The 17,654-nt window shown below is 34.2% G+C and overlaps 2 protein-coding genes across 2 annotated transcripts; one reads left to right on the forward strand and one right to left on the reverse strand.

The window, feature by feature from the left end:
- Positions 1 to 4: 4 nt before the first annotated feature.
- On the reverse strand, positions 5 to 7,205 carry Adar (Adenosine deaminase acting on RNA). The gene is made up of 9 exons (XM_081987597.1): positions 6,928 to 7,205; positions 5,798 to 6,169; positions 4,462 to 4,959; positions 4,256 to 4,406; positions 3,942 to 4,204; positions 3,628 to 3,890; positions 1,289 to 1,440; positions 589 to 916; positions 5 to 532 (listed from the first exon to the last, which is right to left on the reverse strand). The coding sequence occupies exons 1-9, from the start codon at positions 7,046 to 7,048 to the stop codon at positions 434 to 436; spliced, it is 2,247 nt and encodes a 748-aa protein (XP_081843723.1). The 5' UTR covers positions 7,049 to 7,205; the 3' UTR covers positions 5 to 433.
- Positions 7,206 to 7,398: 193 nt separating this feature from the next.
- On the forward strand, positions 7,399 to 9,776 carry cm (AP-3 complex subunit carmine). The gene is made up of 9 exons (XM_081987606.1): positions 7,399 to 7,622; positions 7,846 to 8,077; positions 8,127 to 8,186; positions 8,240 to 8,361; positions 8,425 to 8,584; positions 8,641 to 8,754; positions 8,809 to 8,995; positions 9,044 to 9,195; positions 9,360 to 9,776. Exons 1-9 carry the CDS (start codon positions 7,588 to 7,590, stop codon positions 9,543 to 9,545), a joined length of 1,248 nt encoding a protein of 415 aa, XP_081843732.1. The 5' UTR covers positions 7,399 to 7,587; the 3' UTR covers positions 9,546 to 9,776.
- The last annotated feature ends 7,878 nt before the right edge of the window (positions 9,777 to 17,654 follow it).

Consider the following 17,654-nt stretch of genomic DNA (forward strand, 5'->3'; position numbering starts at 1 on the left):
TGCATACTTTATACTCATTATTTAATGACATTTACAAGTGAAAAATAAATAGCGCATTTAATATTTCAACGTAAAAATATAGTAGTATAACTTAAAATCTGGTTTCAAAAAATTGTATTTTTTACCTTAAAGATGACACAAAAAAATAAATAAAGTTCAAAAATTTTGTAAAAAAAGGACATTTCAAATTTGTATTCTAATTTCTAGGCCGAAAGAATAAAATTTGAATTTGCCTTGTGGGGTGCTACCGCTACGACCGATAATCTAATTATTACTTCTAATCAGGTTCACGAAAACTTAGACCTAGAGAGATCACATTACAATGTATACTAATAAAAACAGAAAACAAGAGATATCGCAACTCAGACGCATGGAATTTTGTATGGAAATATACCGGAGGAGGTTATCCTGTTAACTATTTAGGAACTTCCCATTAGGATGTAAACTCGAACCAGTCTTGCTCCAAAGGTTTCGTTACCCAACTTCCTAGTTCGGCCTTTTTAAATGCATCGTAAAGTACGTTTCGAGCGGCCTAAAAAGAATTCATAACTCTGATGTTAGTCAAATGGTGTCACATAAGAATCTTACCACATAAGTATGAACAGAGTTCTTAGCGTCGGCGTACGACGACCTTGGGATTTTCTCATCGCTGATCGTGGATAGTTGGCCTTCCAATTTAAGAAACTTTTGCGCAAACTTCTGTTTGCATACCATGGATATGCCCGAGCCAGGTTTACCCCGTTCAGTGGACACAATCTCGGGTGTTTCCATGCCCTGCGTCCAGATTACGGCAAAACTGGGCGCTTTCACAGCTTGCCTGGCTTCGACCGATGTGGATTTCAACATTTCAGGACGGCTTAACTGAAACGGCGGCGGCAGACCTTGAAGGGTTGACTCAATTCTTCCGCACAACGCTCTATGGTGGGTGGTTTTGAAAATTTCAATAATCATACACTAACCCAGTGACGGTACAATTTGAAATAAACTCTGTATCTTTAATAACACTAATAATAAAGGTAGTGAGTATGTATAATGAAGGTTAATAGGTGCATGCGTGAACGGTGTGGAAACATTATCAAAAATACCTAATTTATTGCATATTTTATCGTCACTTTGCAGTGTAAAATTTAAAATTATTACACTAATACCCCATTCGCCCAAAACAATGATAAAAATAATTTGTACAAGACGTTGGTCGTTGTGTCACCTGCAAAAACCCTAAGAAACAACTACTGTGCCACATATTATACTCTATACGCATATTTCCAAGTCCAAGTTTAAAAATTACCTGTACAAATGAGATTCCTTCATTAAGCTTCCTAAGACGATACTCTTGAGGTAGATCGGCTCGATAAAATGTGTCAACAGTGCTCCTTGGAGACCCAAAACATTCCACTTGCATATTTTATCGGAACATGACATCGTTAGAAGCCGTTCGCCCTGTAAATTTTACGTTTATTTACGTATTTAATAACTGTGTCTTGAAAATAAGGATTTTTTTTTCAAGAAAATAAAGAAAATTTATTTATTTAATTTATAGAAAAGGTACATTTTTGTAGGGATGTCAAGTGTTTACCATTATAGTTAGTTTTAGTAGGATTGTATGTAGTTATTAAGAAAATTAACAGTATTATATTTGATGAATTTCAAAGGAGGTGAAAAAGGTGGTACGTGGAGGTAGAAGGTGGGAAAAAAGGTTTTTTTTTTTGTTTTTGGTTGTTGATTGTCAAGAGAGACTTTTAATGAGAGCTGGAAAGTCAGTTTTCTAAAAAATTCGAGCAAAAATCAGACTATTGAAGATCAGGGGATCTTAGAAAGCTGTTTTCTTCCGGAACGGAAGTTACTGAGTGTAATACCGAGTGCTACCAACAATTGTACCGTCTAGTCCACGTTATAACATGGAGCAGATTGTGATAGAGGACCTATTCCAGAAGTGGTTAAATCGATAACCGAGGAGGCCTCCCGGCTGTTACCGAGATACAGCCTTTGCAATTAAAAATCCACCTCAACGGAAAAGAAGAAGATTGGTCAACTGACGGTTTATTTTGGACAATTTGACGAAGAGTATTAGTTGTAAGTAGTTTGTAATTTTTTGTATTAAAGATATTTGTAGTTTCAATGATATATTTAGAAGCAGGATTTTTAGGTAGAAAGTAAGTTAGATAGTTTTAGTTATTTACCTTAAAAATAACTTAGCATCCCTATAATAGAATTTTTATTCAAGCTTATTTATTTAAATTTTCTTTATTTACTAGAATATTAGAATGAATGGTCAGGGTGAATCTGATGCCAGTTATGACGATATTATCATGCAACTAGGAGGTGAGGGAGATTTCAGTAAATCTCATCTTCAAGATGATAATAACTATGACACCTGCTTCCCTGACACTACCATGTCAATTTTAAATACAACTTAAGTTGAGATTTGAATGTGACAGATCAAATACAAATAACTGTCTTTAAAACTCAACTTAGACAATGTTGGGAAAACAGACATTAGTTAACTTATGTCAGAGAGAATGCTCAGAATTTAGGAAAGAATCAGAAATTGTACATCAAAGTTCTAAGGTACAAGAAAAATAGTTATTTATGGTACTAAAGTGTTATGTTGAAAATAAGTCACGCGAGAAAGATTTATAACAAATAAAAATTCATAAAACAGTGGCTTGGGTTTTTATTATAAACTTTCTGATCAAATCACTGTGTGGTTACTGAGATGCATGAAGAGGCAAATGTCAGAATGATTTGGCAGTGACTTTTTCACATTTTGGTCAAAGTTGGTTGTTTGTTTGTTAGCAAATTTTTAAATAAATTTTGACATTTGTCAGTTATCCCTGCAGAGAAAGGAAGCTGTTTTTTTGAAGAAAAAAAACTTTCAAAATATGGCAAACTAACGAGCTTTTTGAAAAGCAATCAATCACAGGGATACAAAGCAAAGAGGTCCAAGATACTAGAACGACATGTAATAGAGAACTAAGTGAACAAATACAAGGTTCTAATGCGTCGACGTCTTCCAGCACTATGATGCACCGATGCAGATCGTTTTTAACGTCACAATGACGTAATTTGACAGTTGGTCAAATTATGGTTTACCCAAATTATGTTCAGTGACTGTTGTGTCACATTTACCAGTAAAAAACGTATGTGTAACAAAATCGGTTGAAAAACCCTCTTGGAGTGAGTTAAAGACAGTTTTAAGCACATTTTTTTAGGTTACTTCCAATAACCTTAATAACCACTTAAATAAGTTAATATACAGGTGTGGTAAATCCAAAACCGACCATAGGAAAACCGCGTAACGGACAGAGAAACGTACATTATTGCATGCGCGGGACTAAGACAGAAAACGAAAAAAAATCAAGTAGGCCATATTTTCAGCGCGCTGTTGCCAAACGCCAAGTTATTTTGTCGACGGTATTTGAGTGATACTTGGCGTTTGGCAACAGCGCGCTTAAAATATGGCCTACTTGATTTTTTTTTCGTTTTCTGTCTTAGTCCAGCGCATGCAATAACGTACGTTTCTCTGTCCGTTACGCGGTTTTCCTATGGTCGGTTTTGGATTTACCACACCTGTATAAAATTACACAAAGTGAACGGTGAAACGACCTTCTGGACGAAAATATTTACCTGAAGAATTCCATCCCAAGTTTGGATTCCGGTACTGCATTTGATCGGTATAGTTCCTTCGCCCGACTCTATTTTCGTGCGCAATTGCCCTCGGGAGATCCTATTCGGGTGCCGATCTACGTCAGAGTCATCCTCATTGGGGCTAAAAATTCTAGCATCGCCGCAGGGCGCGGAGTTTATGTACAAATGGAATTCGATTCCTTCCTTTAATTTGTAACCTCTGTTATCAAACCTCGGAATAAAGATCGACAACGATTTTGACTCTAAAAAAGTAACTTTGCTGCCCACTATTCAAACAAATTGTTTTCTTTTACCCTCTTTGGTTAGAAGCTCCAACTGATCATATAAATAATTTAGCAAGCACCTCCTGGCTATGATTTCGGCGTGCATGTCGTTTAAAGAGGACCCGTTCAGGCAAATGTGACCGCCTGACACGCATTTAGTGCCTGTTGCCACGCAAATTACTTCCGCGTCCTCTAAAGACGTGCTTCTAGTCATGACAATACCAGCCAAGACTTTTCGACGCGAATGCTGAATATCTCCGCTCATTACTTCAATGAATTTTTCATTCACCATTCTAGAAATCATTTCAATATTAGAAGAGTGTTATACCAGAATGTGAACAAACCTTCCAATTCCATCCGCCTTCAATATGGATTCGTGCGACATGTTTGAAAGTGAATTAGGATCATTCAGTCCATTCTTATGTGGTGTGTACATGATAAGTTTGGCTAAAGCAATTTTCGCAGCGGCAGCTTTGGCATTTCTCTTGCTAGACCCTAAAAAGCATTGATTTCTAATTAGTTAACCAATACAATTACTCCTAACACCCACCAGTCCCGAAGAAAGACTCATTATCAATGGTAATAGTAGTTTTGAATCGGTTCACCACATCTGTTTCATTGTGGGTGATGTTATAAACTGCATTAGGGTATAACTCATTTAAAACCATTACAGGGTTCTTATCTCTCGGGGCTATGGTAGTGATGGGTTTAACGTCTTCCATAACCTTGTCGCTCGTGAAATCTGTGTTGGAATTACTGGTGGTGGTTACAGCTCCATTTCTTGGGAACTGGACAAAGGATTTCAGTGCTTCTTCAGCCGCTTTGGCTCTAGCCACTTTCTTGGAACTACCCACGCCGTAATACTTTTGACCATCAAGTTCGACCAAAACAGTGAAAATTGGACTATGTGGTGGTCCAGCCACGCTTTCCACTTCATACTTTAGTCCGCCACGCAATTCGTTTAAAACGGAAACTGGGTTTCTTTCGGTAAAATTTATCTCTGTTTTTCGACGTTTTGCTGAATTTATTTTATCTGAATTTTTGTCCACTGAAAAATCGAAGAATTTTTATAGGACTTTACTATCATAATGAAATATTCTAAAACCTCTCATAACACAAACATTTTACACATAAGCATGCTAGCATACATTTAATTTATTTTCCTTTGTAACCACAATTCTTATCTAGGAATACACTTATTGCAGTTCAGGAAAACAAATCAAGCTTACTAAGAACATAACCAGCAAACATTCAACTACTGTCAGAGAAAATATAGAAATATTATGTCACTTGATGTTTTCTAGATGTGTCTCCATAAAATGTTTGACAAATTACCCCAAAAAATGTTAATGCATGCATATTTTAAAGCATAATACAGCCAACACCCAGTTATTTACAATACTTCTATATGTATAACAAAACAAAAAGTCTGCTTTGAAAAACAAAATAAACATTTAGAAAAATTCAAAAATACATTTGGTGTACTGTGGTTCTGTAGTGTAACTCCTACAAACCAAACTTAAATATCAGTTTCAAAAACCCATAAAAATTAAAAAACAAGTTTCAAATTCTGGCAGAAGATCAACATTGCACGTATCTAGGCCAATCAACAACTTATGTGCTAAAAACATAAAAATACTTCAAATGTGCTTACTGCTTACTATAAATTGATTAAGACAAAAGGCAAATTACATCATTACCAATTTTCCTCCGTCTAGAAAGCATGGTAAAGCTGAACACTGTAAAACTTTAGTTCACTAGGTGTGCTTTAAGACTTGAAAAATCAATGTCAAATAATTATGCAAAGTTAAACGCACGCGAGTTGTTGATTAACCTAGATTGCACAAAACATTTATTAATCCCCCTATTTCTTGTTTTAGTTTTACCTTCCTGTTCAGTTTCAGTACTCTCCAGCTTGATGGGGGGGATGGAAACCACCACGGAAATCCCACTATCATTTGAAACTGTATCGGCATCGTCTTCGGTGATTTTTGGAATATTAAAAAGGAAATGCAAAGCGTTTAAGGCCGCGTTGTTTCTAGCGAGCTTTTTAGATGAACCGGATCCAGTAAATTTTGAATTCAAATTTTTTATCTTTAAGGAGAGCACAAATAACGGATTATGAGCGGGCCCAGACACACTTTCGACCTCATACATTAAAGTGGAAAAAATTTCGTTCAGGACGCAATTGGGATTTTTCCCATTTAGAATTTCGCTAATAGATCCAGGCCTGACATTTAAACTTGTTGAAAGTATATCTGAAAGTATCAAAACACTTAAAACTATGTACCCCAATTATCTTGTTGATTTGAGTTTAAGAATGTAGACTAACTATAGAAAAATTATTCTTATGAAATAGTTGACAAAGAGGTAGGTAAACCAGTGTTCTTGACAAAGATATGACTTTGGAAGTTGCTCACAAGAAATCAATCAGGAATTTCTGATAAAATGGTCATGTGCAACCACTCTGGACCCTTGCAGACTGATGGAATTATTGCGACTCTTATGAGAATGAGAATTTATATTATTTTTGTACTAAACACACAAAACTTCTATCAGTATCTCTCTATAAAGTTTGTACACTATCAAATCCATTCATTAGATGTTTGGGTAGTACTTGTAAACTCTGACCTACTCTTAAGCAAGCTATTTGACAAATGTATGTCCCATTTAAACTTAGGAAACAAGTGCTACTCTTTCTAGCTCGGATATCAAAAAAACATTATTTCTATTATTTACATAAATATTGTAAAATACAATCTCATGCATTTAAACATATTACTCTTTGTGTAGGTAACAAGCATGCACTTTTAAAGTTTGCTGTATGGGTTTAATTAAAACCACATTCACACAAAGTTTCTGCATGATAAATTTGCAGTGTTTCACCGATAGGTGACTACTTTGCCATATAATATCAAAGTCCTAATCTTTTTGATAAAATTTCACTTAAATCAGCCTTATCTTTACATAAAAAAAGCAACACACCAAATTACAAAGAACTGCAAAACGTTCTTACCATCTATGATTCTCTTCTTTCCTTGTTTAATACCATTAGTGCGATTTGGGGCCCCATTTTCGACATTCTTGGGGGGCTCTGATGGAATGTGGGATGAAGAGTCCGATGTGAAAATGTCCATAATTTAGTTTGGAAGCCTGTAGAGATGTGATGTGAAGATGTAATGGCCGACGACGGTGCTGGGGACTAGAATTTGTTAGATTTAAAAAAAAATTGCAAAAAAAATTGAAAATACAATGTTTTTGCTGTACTTAGTGTACTTGCCTTCACCATACATTTAATTTCAATATTTAAAATTATTAGAGATTAGAGGAGACTCAATAAAACTGAATATATTTCCATCTTTGTCTAACCTTAAAGACACATCGGCAAAACAGAAACAAAAACTAAACCAGTTTTGTCAGTTTTCAGTGAAGTGACCATTGACAGTGACAACTGACAACAAGCACTGACATTACACCTAACCTAACCAAACATTTATACAAAATCAAAATATAAACTTGTGAAAACAATTTATTTCTGTATTTATAAACCTAAATTTGCCTTACTAGACACTGCAGTTTGTTAAATAATATATTGTTCAAAAAATTAATAATTTACCAAACACATTGATTCAGCTAGAAACTTTATTGAAGGAACCTACTGCTGTTTACCATCATAATGATACACAGTTTATTCATTATTAATTCGCAAGGGTGAGTAAAACAAATTACTAACAATTAAATAGTACTGAAACAGTAATAGAATCTCCTAATTAATATTGACCAGTAAAGGTCTATAACATCATCCAAAAGTAGTAAAAATCTCTATGGTACTAAATGACCAAATAACTTAAATCTTGGTATAAAAGTACAAGAGTATATTATTATTTATACACAATACCTGCTGTTTTCTAATTATTATATGTTAATATTTCAGTGATGTTTTCTTAGAAAAACACTGGAAAAGTGTGGTCTCCAGATCTGTATGTGACTACTATCTGGAGGCTCAAAGAGCAAATGCCAAAGACATTAATCCAGTAATCACCACACCACATCACTATTTGATATCAATTCAAAGATCTGGAGTCAGTTATGTTGCTGTTTGTATGGAGGAAATACCTCCTTTATTCGTCATTGAATTTTTACACAGAATAGTTGATACATTCCAAGTAAGTGAGAGGAGGAATAATGAGTTGTAGTGTAGTAACTTATTTTTAGGATTATTTTTCTGACTGCACTGAATCTATAATAAAGGAAAACTATGTCATAGTTTATGAAGTAAGGTTTTACTATTAAGACTTAATTGCATTGTGACAGTTTTGATTTTTCAGCTTTTGGATGAAATGCTTGACAATGGTTTTCCTCTAGCTACTGAGAGTAATATTCTTAAAGAGCTCATAAAGCCTCCAAATATTTTAAGAACAATTGCCAACACTGTAACTGGAAAAACTAAGTATGTGCTTGTTTTGTTAGTTTTTAAATGCATGCATGTTTACCTTTTTTTGCTGTATGACAGTGTAAGTGAAGTATTGCCAAGTGGTCAACTGTCTAACATACCTTGGAGGAGATCAGGGGTAAAGTATACAAATAATGAAGCATATTTTGATGTGATTGAGGAAGTTGATGCTATTATTGATAAGTCTGGTGCTACCGTTTTTGCTGAAATTCAAGGATATGTATGTATACTACTTATGACTGGTTTAAAGGAAAAATAAAAGGAATTACTTTGAAGATCGACTGTTGTATTAAATTGAGCGGAATGCCGGATCTTACACTTTCTTTCATGAATCCCAGACTATTTGACGACGTTAGCTTTCATCCTTGCGTGAGATTTAAAAGATGGGAGGTACAGTTTTGTTAACATCATAAAAAAAGCGATGTATGATTGGTTGGGTTTCAGGGTGAACGAGTATTGTCTTTCATCCCTCCTGACGGTAATTTCCGATTAATTTCCTATCACATAAACACTCAAAGCACAGTAGCTATTCCCGTTTACGTGAGGCATAATTTATCAATAAAAACTGGGGAACAGGCTCGATTAGATTTAACGGTAGGACCGAAACAAACTTTGGGAAGAACTGTTGAAGGTGAGTTAAACATTTTAACAGATCAAAAAGTGTTTTGATAATTTTTAGGAGTAAAACTGGAAGTGTTGATGCCTAAATGTATTTTAAATTGTGTTTTAACTGCAAACCAGGGGAAGTACAATTTTGATCCTGTGTCTAAAATTTTACATTGGGATGTTGGGAAAATTGATATCACTAAGTTGCCAAATATTAGAGGATCGGTGAGTGATAAGTTTCAAATTTATTTATCAATTAGAAAGCTAACAAGTTTAAAACTGCACTTAAAAATGAGGTCGTAAAGTTAACCATTAAACTGAGCCCAAGAAGTCGTTATTGTAATGAACTATCTCCTTTCATTTTGTTTTTAACGAGGACATGTTTTTAGGTATCGATCGCAAGCGGCACCAATACTGCAGAAATAAATCCATCTATAAACGTCCATTTTACGATCAGTCAATTGGCGATTAGCGGTCTCAAAGTGAACAGACTGGACATGTACGGAGAAAAATACAAGCCGTTCAAGGGAGTGAAATACATGACCAAAGCTGGTCGATTCCAAATACGGATGTAACGCAATAATTGTGTTGAAACGGGGCAATTTAAAGAGAAAACAGATATGTTATGTTAAGATTATATATTTTAAAATGTTATTGATAATTGTGGTTTGGAAGTATATCAGTGTTTGAACTTGACATGCCACTATACTGGATGTGGTTTGTATAGAGTCAAATTTGATTATTTTAGTCTCGCAAAGCTTGTGTATTTAACATGCTTTATTATATTTTATTATTTTTTTCTTGCACCTTGTTTGCATATTTATTCTGCGTCTCAATCCCGTACGTTAATTAACGATAACTTGTTGAAGATTTTTTTGAAAAATAGTGTTTCTCAATAAATCATATTTCAGGATTTGATAGTGCATCAGAAAATAACCAAACTGGTGTTTGTTCTACTATGACTTACAGGGATTTACAGGGTGTTTAAGTTGAAAATAAAACCTAAACTTTGTAATTGGAAATTAAAAACAGTTCTTCAGGAGAACATAACCATAAAGATGGTCCCGTGATCTTAGAAAAGTAATTGTAACTTAAACGATTCTCGTCAAAATATTGTATTATAAAACAGTCACGTGACCGTCAAATTATCATTTTAAAAACCAGTTTGGCATTAAAAAGAGTCTTCTCACTCTCACAATTCCATTGTAACTTGGCTAAGTGATGTTTGTATTTGATGCGACAAAAATGGTCACGTGATGTAAAATTTGATAATTGACAACAGTCACGTGACTTTGAGGATTCAATTTTTGTATTACTTGAGCTTAAAAATAATGCCCATTTTGTCATTAAAAGTAACCACGTAATTTTCGAAATTAAATTGAACTTGTTGCTCAGTTTTACCAGTGGCGTTCAACCAGCCATTTTACAAGATATTTTAACAGTAGAAAATAGTACACGCCACTGCTTTTTACAATTTTAGGAAATTTTTAATCTGTATTTGAATAATCTGATTTTTTATTCCAAATAGCAATCTTGAATTATTTTTTGCTGCACTACCAAAGCTTGAAATATACCTCATTTATCGTGGAACACTTACTTTACATGACAAGTAGCACGTAAAAAGTGTTTTCTGACCTAGTCACTGTATTAACAAAGTACACATGACAGTATACACACTCAAAAGTCGAAGATAAGCGCTTTTAAGCAGATGGAATGTAAAACAATCTTTCAATTGAAGTTATTGGGCTAAATTAAAAATAGGTTAAAAATATTAAGATGAGGTCAAGTTGCGTAATTATTCATTAAAAACATTCAAGTACAGTATACATTTAAGCTATGTGTGACATGTCAAATTTTCCCTATTAAATTATCTTAAATAAGTATTATTTTCACTTCAGGATACACTTAGTTTAGTCTTGATTTTTGGTTGTAGATAAGAACTACTTTTACAATTGTTGTAAATTGTAGTTTTCAGAACAAATAAGTAGTATACTCTGTCATTGCTTCCTTTTGGTATTTTCCAGTTTTACTTTTAGGTTTGTTAGAGTTGTCTTTGCACGTTGAAGCTCTTAATGATGAATACTAACTGGAATGAATTTAAAAGAAGCCATAATTCTAGGTAGGAACACTAGGAATTTGCCGCACCCACTCAAAACCAAAAATGACCACAAGCATGTGAAAACCAGTGGGCATATTACCTAGGGCTAATGTTAAAGTAAACACGGTTGCATCTTCACAGAAATCTACCGTTGTCGAAATGATTTAATACCTAGTCTACTAACATCCGAATAGGTAGGTAGAGGCGCAGATGTACAGGTAAAACTGTCTGAAGAATTTAGAATCGACGGGGTCATGGCCGCCGAACCGCGACATGCCTGCCTTTAAAGTGAACCGCAGCACTGTCAAAGTCTCGTTTACGATGGGTTAATCAGAACCAAGTGGCTCGCAACCCATTACACTGAAATTATTAACTTATTTGTATCCAAAATGAGTGAAACCTGAAGAAGAAACGTGTGGTTGGCATTAAAGCCCAATCAAAATTAGTCACACATTCTAATAAAATTTGTAATCGAAAGGAAACCTTGAATCACGACCGGATACAGAATTATTCCTTGTATCAGATGTAATTAATGCATGCTATTCTGATAAGTAAATAGGGAATAGCATTCACAGCTAAAAAAAAGTGTGTTAATTTATCATAGAATTATCGTATCAATTAGGATTAGCACAACAATTCAAGTAATCACATATGATTAAAATGTATTATGTGCTACCAAATAGTTTTCACATTTTGTGTTATCTATTATTGTATGTACTGCAACTGTAATTAACACAGGTCTAAAAAATACTAAAATCTTTGTGCTGGTTTTCTCTTTTAAAATTGTTTTCGATTAGTTACTACCATCACTTATTACATTTTATCTTCTTGTTGATGGTTTCTAGAATACCTTTGGTATTTACAAAATATTGAAGAATTTAAACTTGTAAATCAATCTTAGACAGCTTATCGAAATCTTTATCTCTCTGACTCTTCGTTCGGTAAATACCAATTTCTAATGTACACACCAACCGAGCTAACCCAAAGGTAAATTGTACAAGAAAACTGAAAATTCCAACCGTGGATTGTTTGTATAGTAGGCATAAACCTTTGTACCTACCTACCTGCATAGTTTGGTAAATATAACGCATACAGTGAGATTATCGATTACAAGAGACCATGAAAGAAAGCTGGTCGGGCCGGTCTTCTCTCAATCCCATGACCCTCGGATTCCTTGCACTGGCGGAGTGCCCCTTGAAAATTGACTATTAAAAGTACAACCGACCATTGCCACAGGTTTTGCATAGTTGCATCTTATTCTTCATCTCTACGGAATGCCCACAATTGGTTCAACAACGTCCCAATAATAAATGAAAAACCTGTTATAGACACCTGCAAAATTTTAAAATTTTTCAGGTTCAGGTAGTCGGTGCATGCAAGTCTATACAGGTTTCTTGGAACCATTGAATAGCACCTTCAGAGAAGATTTCGGTACGCCTATGGTGTCGTTCACGTTTATAAGAAGAGGTAAAGGGGGATAAACGTGTAACACGGTAAACCAAGTGGGTGGAAACCACTCGTCCAGTCAGCGAGAATGGTGAGAAATGGACGAGTCTTTGATGAGACGTCTCTGCTTGGGTGTTTATCATTATAAAATGTGGTAATGGTGCCTTCCGATGGCATTTCAAGCGGCCAGTTTCTTTGAACGTCGTTATAGTCTCATTGGTTACCTTATTTGGCAGTAAAGTACATGACTCTCCTTTATGATCAGCTGCTAGAGCAGCCAGTGCTGCAGAGTCAAGCTCTTCAGATAATAAAGAAATAGAACCAAGTTGTCTAATATTTCAAATATTAGAAAAACTGTAATTTTGTCGTTTTTTTCAAGTTCTGGGAGATTTTCAGTACTAAATAGGAGCTTGTGGTAAATTTAAATAATTTTTGAAAGGTTCAAAACACTTTTAGAGGCTTCCAGCAAGTTTTGGGAAGTTTTCAATATTAAATAGAGGCTTCTGGTAGTTGCAAACAATTCTTGAAGGTTTGAAGACACTTGTAGAGGCCTCTGGCAACTTCTGGGAAGTTTTCAGTAGTTTGTAGAGGCCTCTGGTAATTTTGAAAATTTTTTGAAGGGTTTAGGAAATTTGTAAAAGCTTCTGGCCCTTTTAAAAATTTCATGAATGCTTCAAGACACTTGTAGAAGGTTCTGGCAATTTAAAAAAAAAACTATTGAAAGGTTCAAGAGACTTGTAGAGGCTTCTAGCATATTCTGGAAAGTTTTCAGTAGTTTTTAGAGGACTCTGGTAATTTTTAAACATTTTTGGAAGGTTTAGGACACTAGAATCTAATCTAGTCATTTCCTCGTTTTTGGAAAGCTTCTAGAGTCTGCAAATTGAAGCTTTCCCACATCTAAAAGAAGAAAGACCTACAACCAGCAATACATACAGGTGTGGTAAATCCAAAAGCGACCGTAGGAAAACCGTGTAACGGACAGAGAAACGTAGATAATTGCATGCGCGGGAGAAAGACAGAAAACGAAAAAAATATCAAGTAGGCCATATTTTCAGCGCGCTGTTGCCAAACGCCAAGTTATTTTGTCGACGGTATTTGAGTGATACTTGGCGTTTGGCAACAGCGCGCTGAAAATATGGCCTACTTGATATTTTTTTCGCTTTCTGTCTTTCTCCCGCGCATGCAATTACCTACGTTTCTCTGTCCGTTACACGGTTTTCCTACGGTCGCTTTTGGATTTACCACACCTGTATAGTAAAATGCATGTTAAAGGCAATTTTATTACCCAATTACATCATTAAAAATTGTAGAATGACAATTAATCTTCATTATTAAACTTTGATCTGCACGTGCTATTGACCCCAACTCAGATAAACACGTGTGGGACACTTATGAACAACCAAAATCAAACGGAGTGGTACTTCATAAACTATTCTTATTTTGCTCTCATTTTTCTGATGCTAAAAGTGCTTGAAAGTGTTGACAAATCGTGAAATCCGACAACAATATGCATATTAGGGTGATTAAAATATTTCCAATTATCTCCTTTTATCTCACACTTTGGACTATTACAAACAATTGAGTAATCTTCCTGTTTATGAGGAAAACGTGGATGAAACGATTTTGGAAATTTCAAAGTGTGGATTATCTTGCAAGTCATTAGTAACATTCTATTATGTTTGTTACAGTGTGTCAAAATGTTGTTTTGAACTAAAATCAATGCATTGACTAAATAATAGCTAACATTTTTTAAATTGTTAAAGCGATAACATTGTAAATTAGTAGTGTAGATCAAATAATGTAATTTCTTAAAATCATACATTTCAATTATGGATTTTTAAGTGCAGCAAATTGCAAACTACAGATTTGTAATCTAATTTAATTGCTTTATTAAATGTCTTATCATAGTTAGTAAACATGTTTTAAAGAGTTCTATTTACAAGACCACATTATTACTTGAATAATTGAGTTCATTATCAATCAATAAAATGACCACAATTGTTTGTTGTAATACAGTTATGTAGTGTAGTTGTAATAAAAGTTAACAGTAAAAGTGCATGTCAAATGCATTGTTTAAAAGAAAATAAACAATATTGTGCACCGTGCCGATTTGTTAAACCACTGTTTTGAACAATATGGTAATAAAATTTACTTTGTACAATATTACGTTAAATTACCTTAAAAGAGCAAACGGTAGCAATTCCCACCAATTACAGACAATGCCTCCGTGCAAATAAAATAAGCTTTTAGGTGTGATAAAGTTAACAATAATTATATTCACGTAACATACTTTGTTTTGTTAATACTTAATTTCGTTATTTATTTAGGTTCTTGGGCGGAAGAATCTTATTAAGTTAGATTGAATGAAATATTCACAGTTTTATTTAGGTTTCCTGTTAGGGAGTTTCATTGAAGTTTTCAACTTAATTAAGAAGAAGGTTAACCATCAGATTTAGTTTCTGAAAATATTACTCAAATTTGCAATATATGAGTCGAAAATCTGGTAATATTATCTATGGATTCACAAAAACAATAGTGATTGTAAGATTAACCTTTACAGAAATTTATGACATGGGTGCGCCACTGACACACATATTATACGGTATATACAGGTAATTCCAATGAATGCATTTATTGCTGATTATAAGCTGGAATATACCCCCAGGATAGTGTTACGTAGTAAAGACTAAATGCAATCTTATAATTGATTCACTGCAAGTAAATTGCTGACAGTTGCCTATACACACGCATAAGAAGATAAAATGCCAGTTGCTCCACTTCTCATAATTGAATTATCCGTTAAGACCAGCTGTGTCTTTTAATGTATAAATATGCTCTAAAACCTGTCCATTTCAGTCGACATCATTTAATTATACACACAATTTAATCATTTTTACACGTTTAAATTATCCGGTTTCATTTATCTTAGTGTTCTCAGTCACAATTGTTTTATGAGACTTGCACTAACATCTCAACATTTTATTACTAACAAACACCATAAAAATCTTATCAAACAGCATCTTCCTGGAAACGGATGGTTGTGTGGTAATAAAGGATTTACTCGAAAGTGTTAAAAGGATGAGCCTGACCAGGTATTATAAAGCCCCTACAAAATTGTTATGAACCATTAAAAAACCTTGATAAGAATGATGTGGTGGTTATTGTCAAACATTACATAAAACTGGCGGTATTTTCTTGAATAATGTGCACGAACAGCGACATTTTAACAAAGTGTGTTACTTTTAACATTAGCAATTCAAATAACGAGTGTCACGATCACCGGTTTTCCTATTATTTGTTGTTCTGCGAAATTTCTTATTTAGAAATAACATAATGGAAAACTGAACTCTTGGAGATGTAACTGGCGTGTAATTATAATCAGTTACACAAAACAGGTATTTGCGCTTCGAATTATTATTATCAGAAAAGTTTAAAGGTTACAAGTCGAACCATTATAGTTTTAAAAAAGGTTATGTAGAATTTGGTTTTCTAATTTGTTTGGGAATTGTGGCGAATACACCAATGTTCTTATCATCAATACTTTAAAATTATTACCCGATTAAGAAGAGATATTGTTTGAATATTATTGTTTTTAGGAAGCTGGTTAATGGAATGCGCAGTTTAAACCGTTTTGTAACACTTTCTGTCTCCAATGACAAGATTAAAGTGAATAGCACCACAAAGCTTCAAACCTGGCAACAATGCTGAAAACTCTCAAAAAGTGTCAACATTTTTTAATTAAAATATCTCAAATACATTAAAATATCTCACGCCATTTTGTAGCATTTTTAATCCTCTTTTCAACGACATTTTAAAAAAACTTGATTGGAGTGGAAATGAACAGCATCACAGAGTGTAAAACCTGGCAACAATGCTCAAAAGTCCAAAAAAACTCCAAAAGTAAAAAAAATTCGTTCAAACGCCATTTTGAAGCATTTTTAATGGTCTTTTCAAACATTTTTAAAGGCTTCTGACAAGTTCTGAGAAGTTTTCAGTACCAGAGGCTTCTGACAGTTTTAAAATATTTTTTTAAAGGTTCAAAACACTTTTAGAGACTTTCAGCAAGTTCTGGGTGGTTTTCAGTACTAAATAGAGGCTTCTGGTAGTTTTAAAAAAATCTTGAAAGGTCCAAGATACTTTTAGAGGCTTCTGGCAAGTTCTGGGAGATTTTCAGTACAAAATAGAGGCTCCTGATAGTTTAAAAAAAATCGAAGGTTTCAAGACACTTGTAGAGGCCTCTGGGAAGTTTTCAGTAATTTGTAGAGACTTTGGTATAATTCATAGTAAGCTTAAGAAGGTTTCAGAGGCCTCTGGCAATACAAAATGGTTGCCAGAGGCCTCTGGCACGTTAAAAATAGTTTTAGTAAGCTTAAGAAGGTTTCAGAGGCCTCTGGCACGTTAAAAACAATTCATAGTAAGCTTAAGAAGGTTTCAGAGGCCTCTGGCAATACAAAATGGCTGTCAGAGGCCTCTGGCACGTTTACCTATCATACTAACGTCATACTGGTGGATTTTTGGAAGGTTTTTTCCGTGATTTTAATGTTTTTATCATCAATACTGTAAAATTATTACTAAATTGATTTTTAAGGAAAAACACGTCTTAAATAACTTCAAACCTGGCAACAATGCTGAAAACTCTCAAAAAGTGTCAAATTTTTTTAATTAAAATATCTCAATAACGCCAAAAGCTAGAAAATTCGTTCAAACGCCATTTTGTAGCATTTTTAATCCTCTTTGCAACGACATATAAAAAAACTCAATTGGAGTGCAAGTAACAGCGTTACAACGCTTCAAACATGGCAACAAAGCTGAAAAGTCCCAAAAAAACACAACTTTTGTAATAAAAGTATCTAAAAAAAAAAAATAGATAATCGGTTCGAACGTCATTTTGTAGCACTTTCTGTTTCCAATGACAAGATTAGAGTGCAATGAACAGTCTCACAGAGCTTCAAACCTGGCAAAAATGCTCAAAAATGTCATAATTTTTGAATTGAAATATCTCAAAAACACCAAAAGTTAAAAAATTCGTTCAAACGCCATTTTGTAGCATTTTTAATCCTCTTTTCAACGACATATAAAAAAAACTCAATTGGAGTGCAAGTAACAGCGTTACAACGTTTCAAACATGGCAACAATGCTG

The sequence above is a fragment of the Ips typographus genome, linkage group LG9 (genome assembly GCF_016097725.1).
Source record: "Ips typographus isolate SLU linkage group LG9, UJ_Ityp_2.0, whole genome shotgun sequence".
Lineage (NCBI taxonomy): Eukaryota > Metazoa > Arthropoda > Insecta > Coleoptera > Curculionidae > Ips > Ips typographus.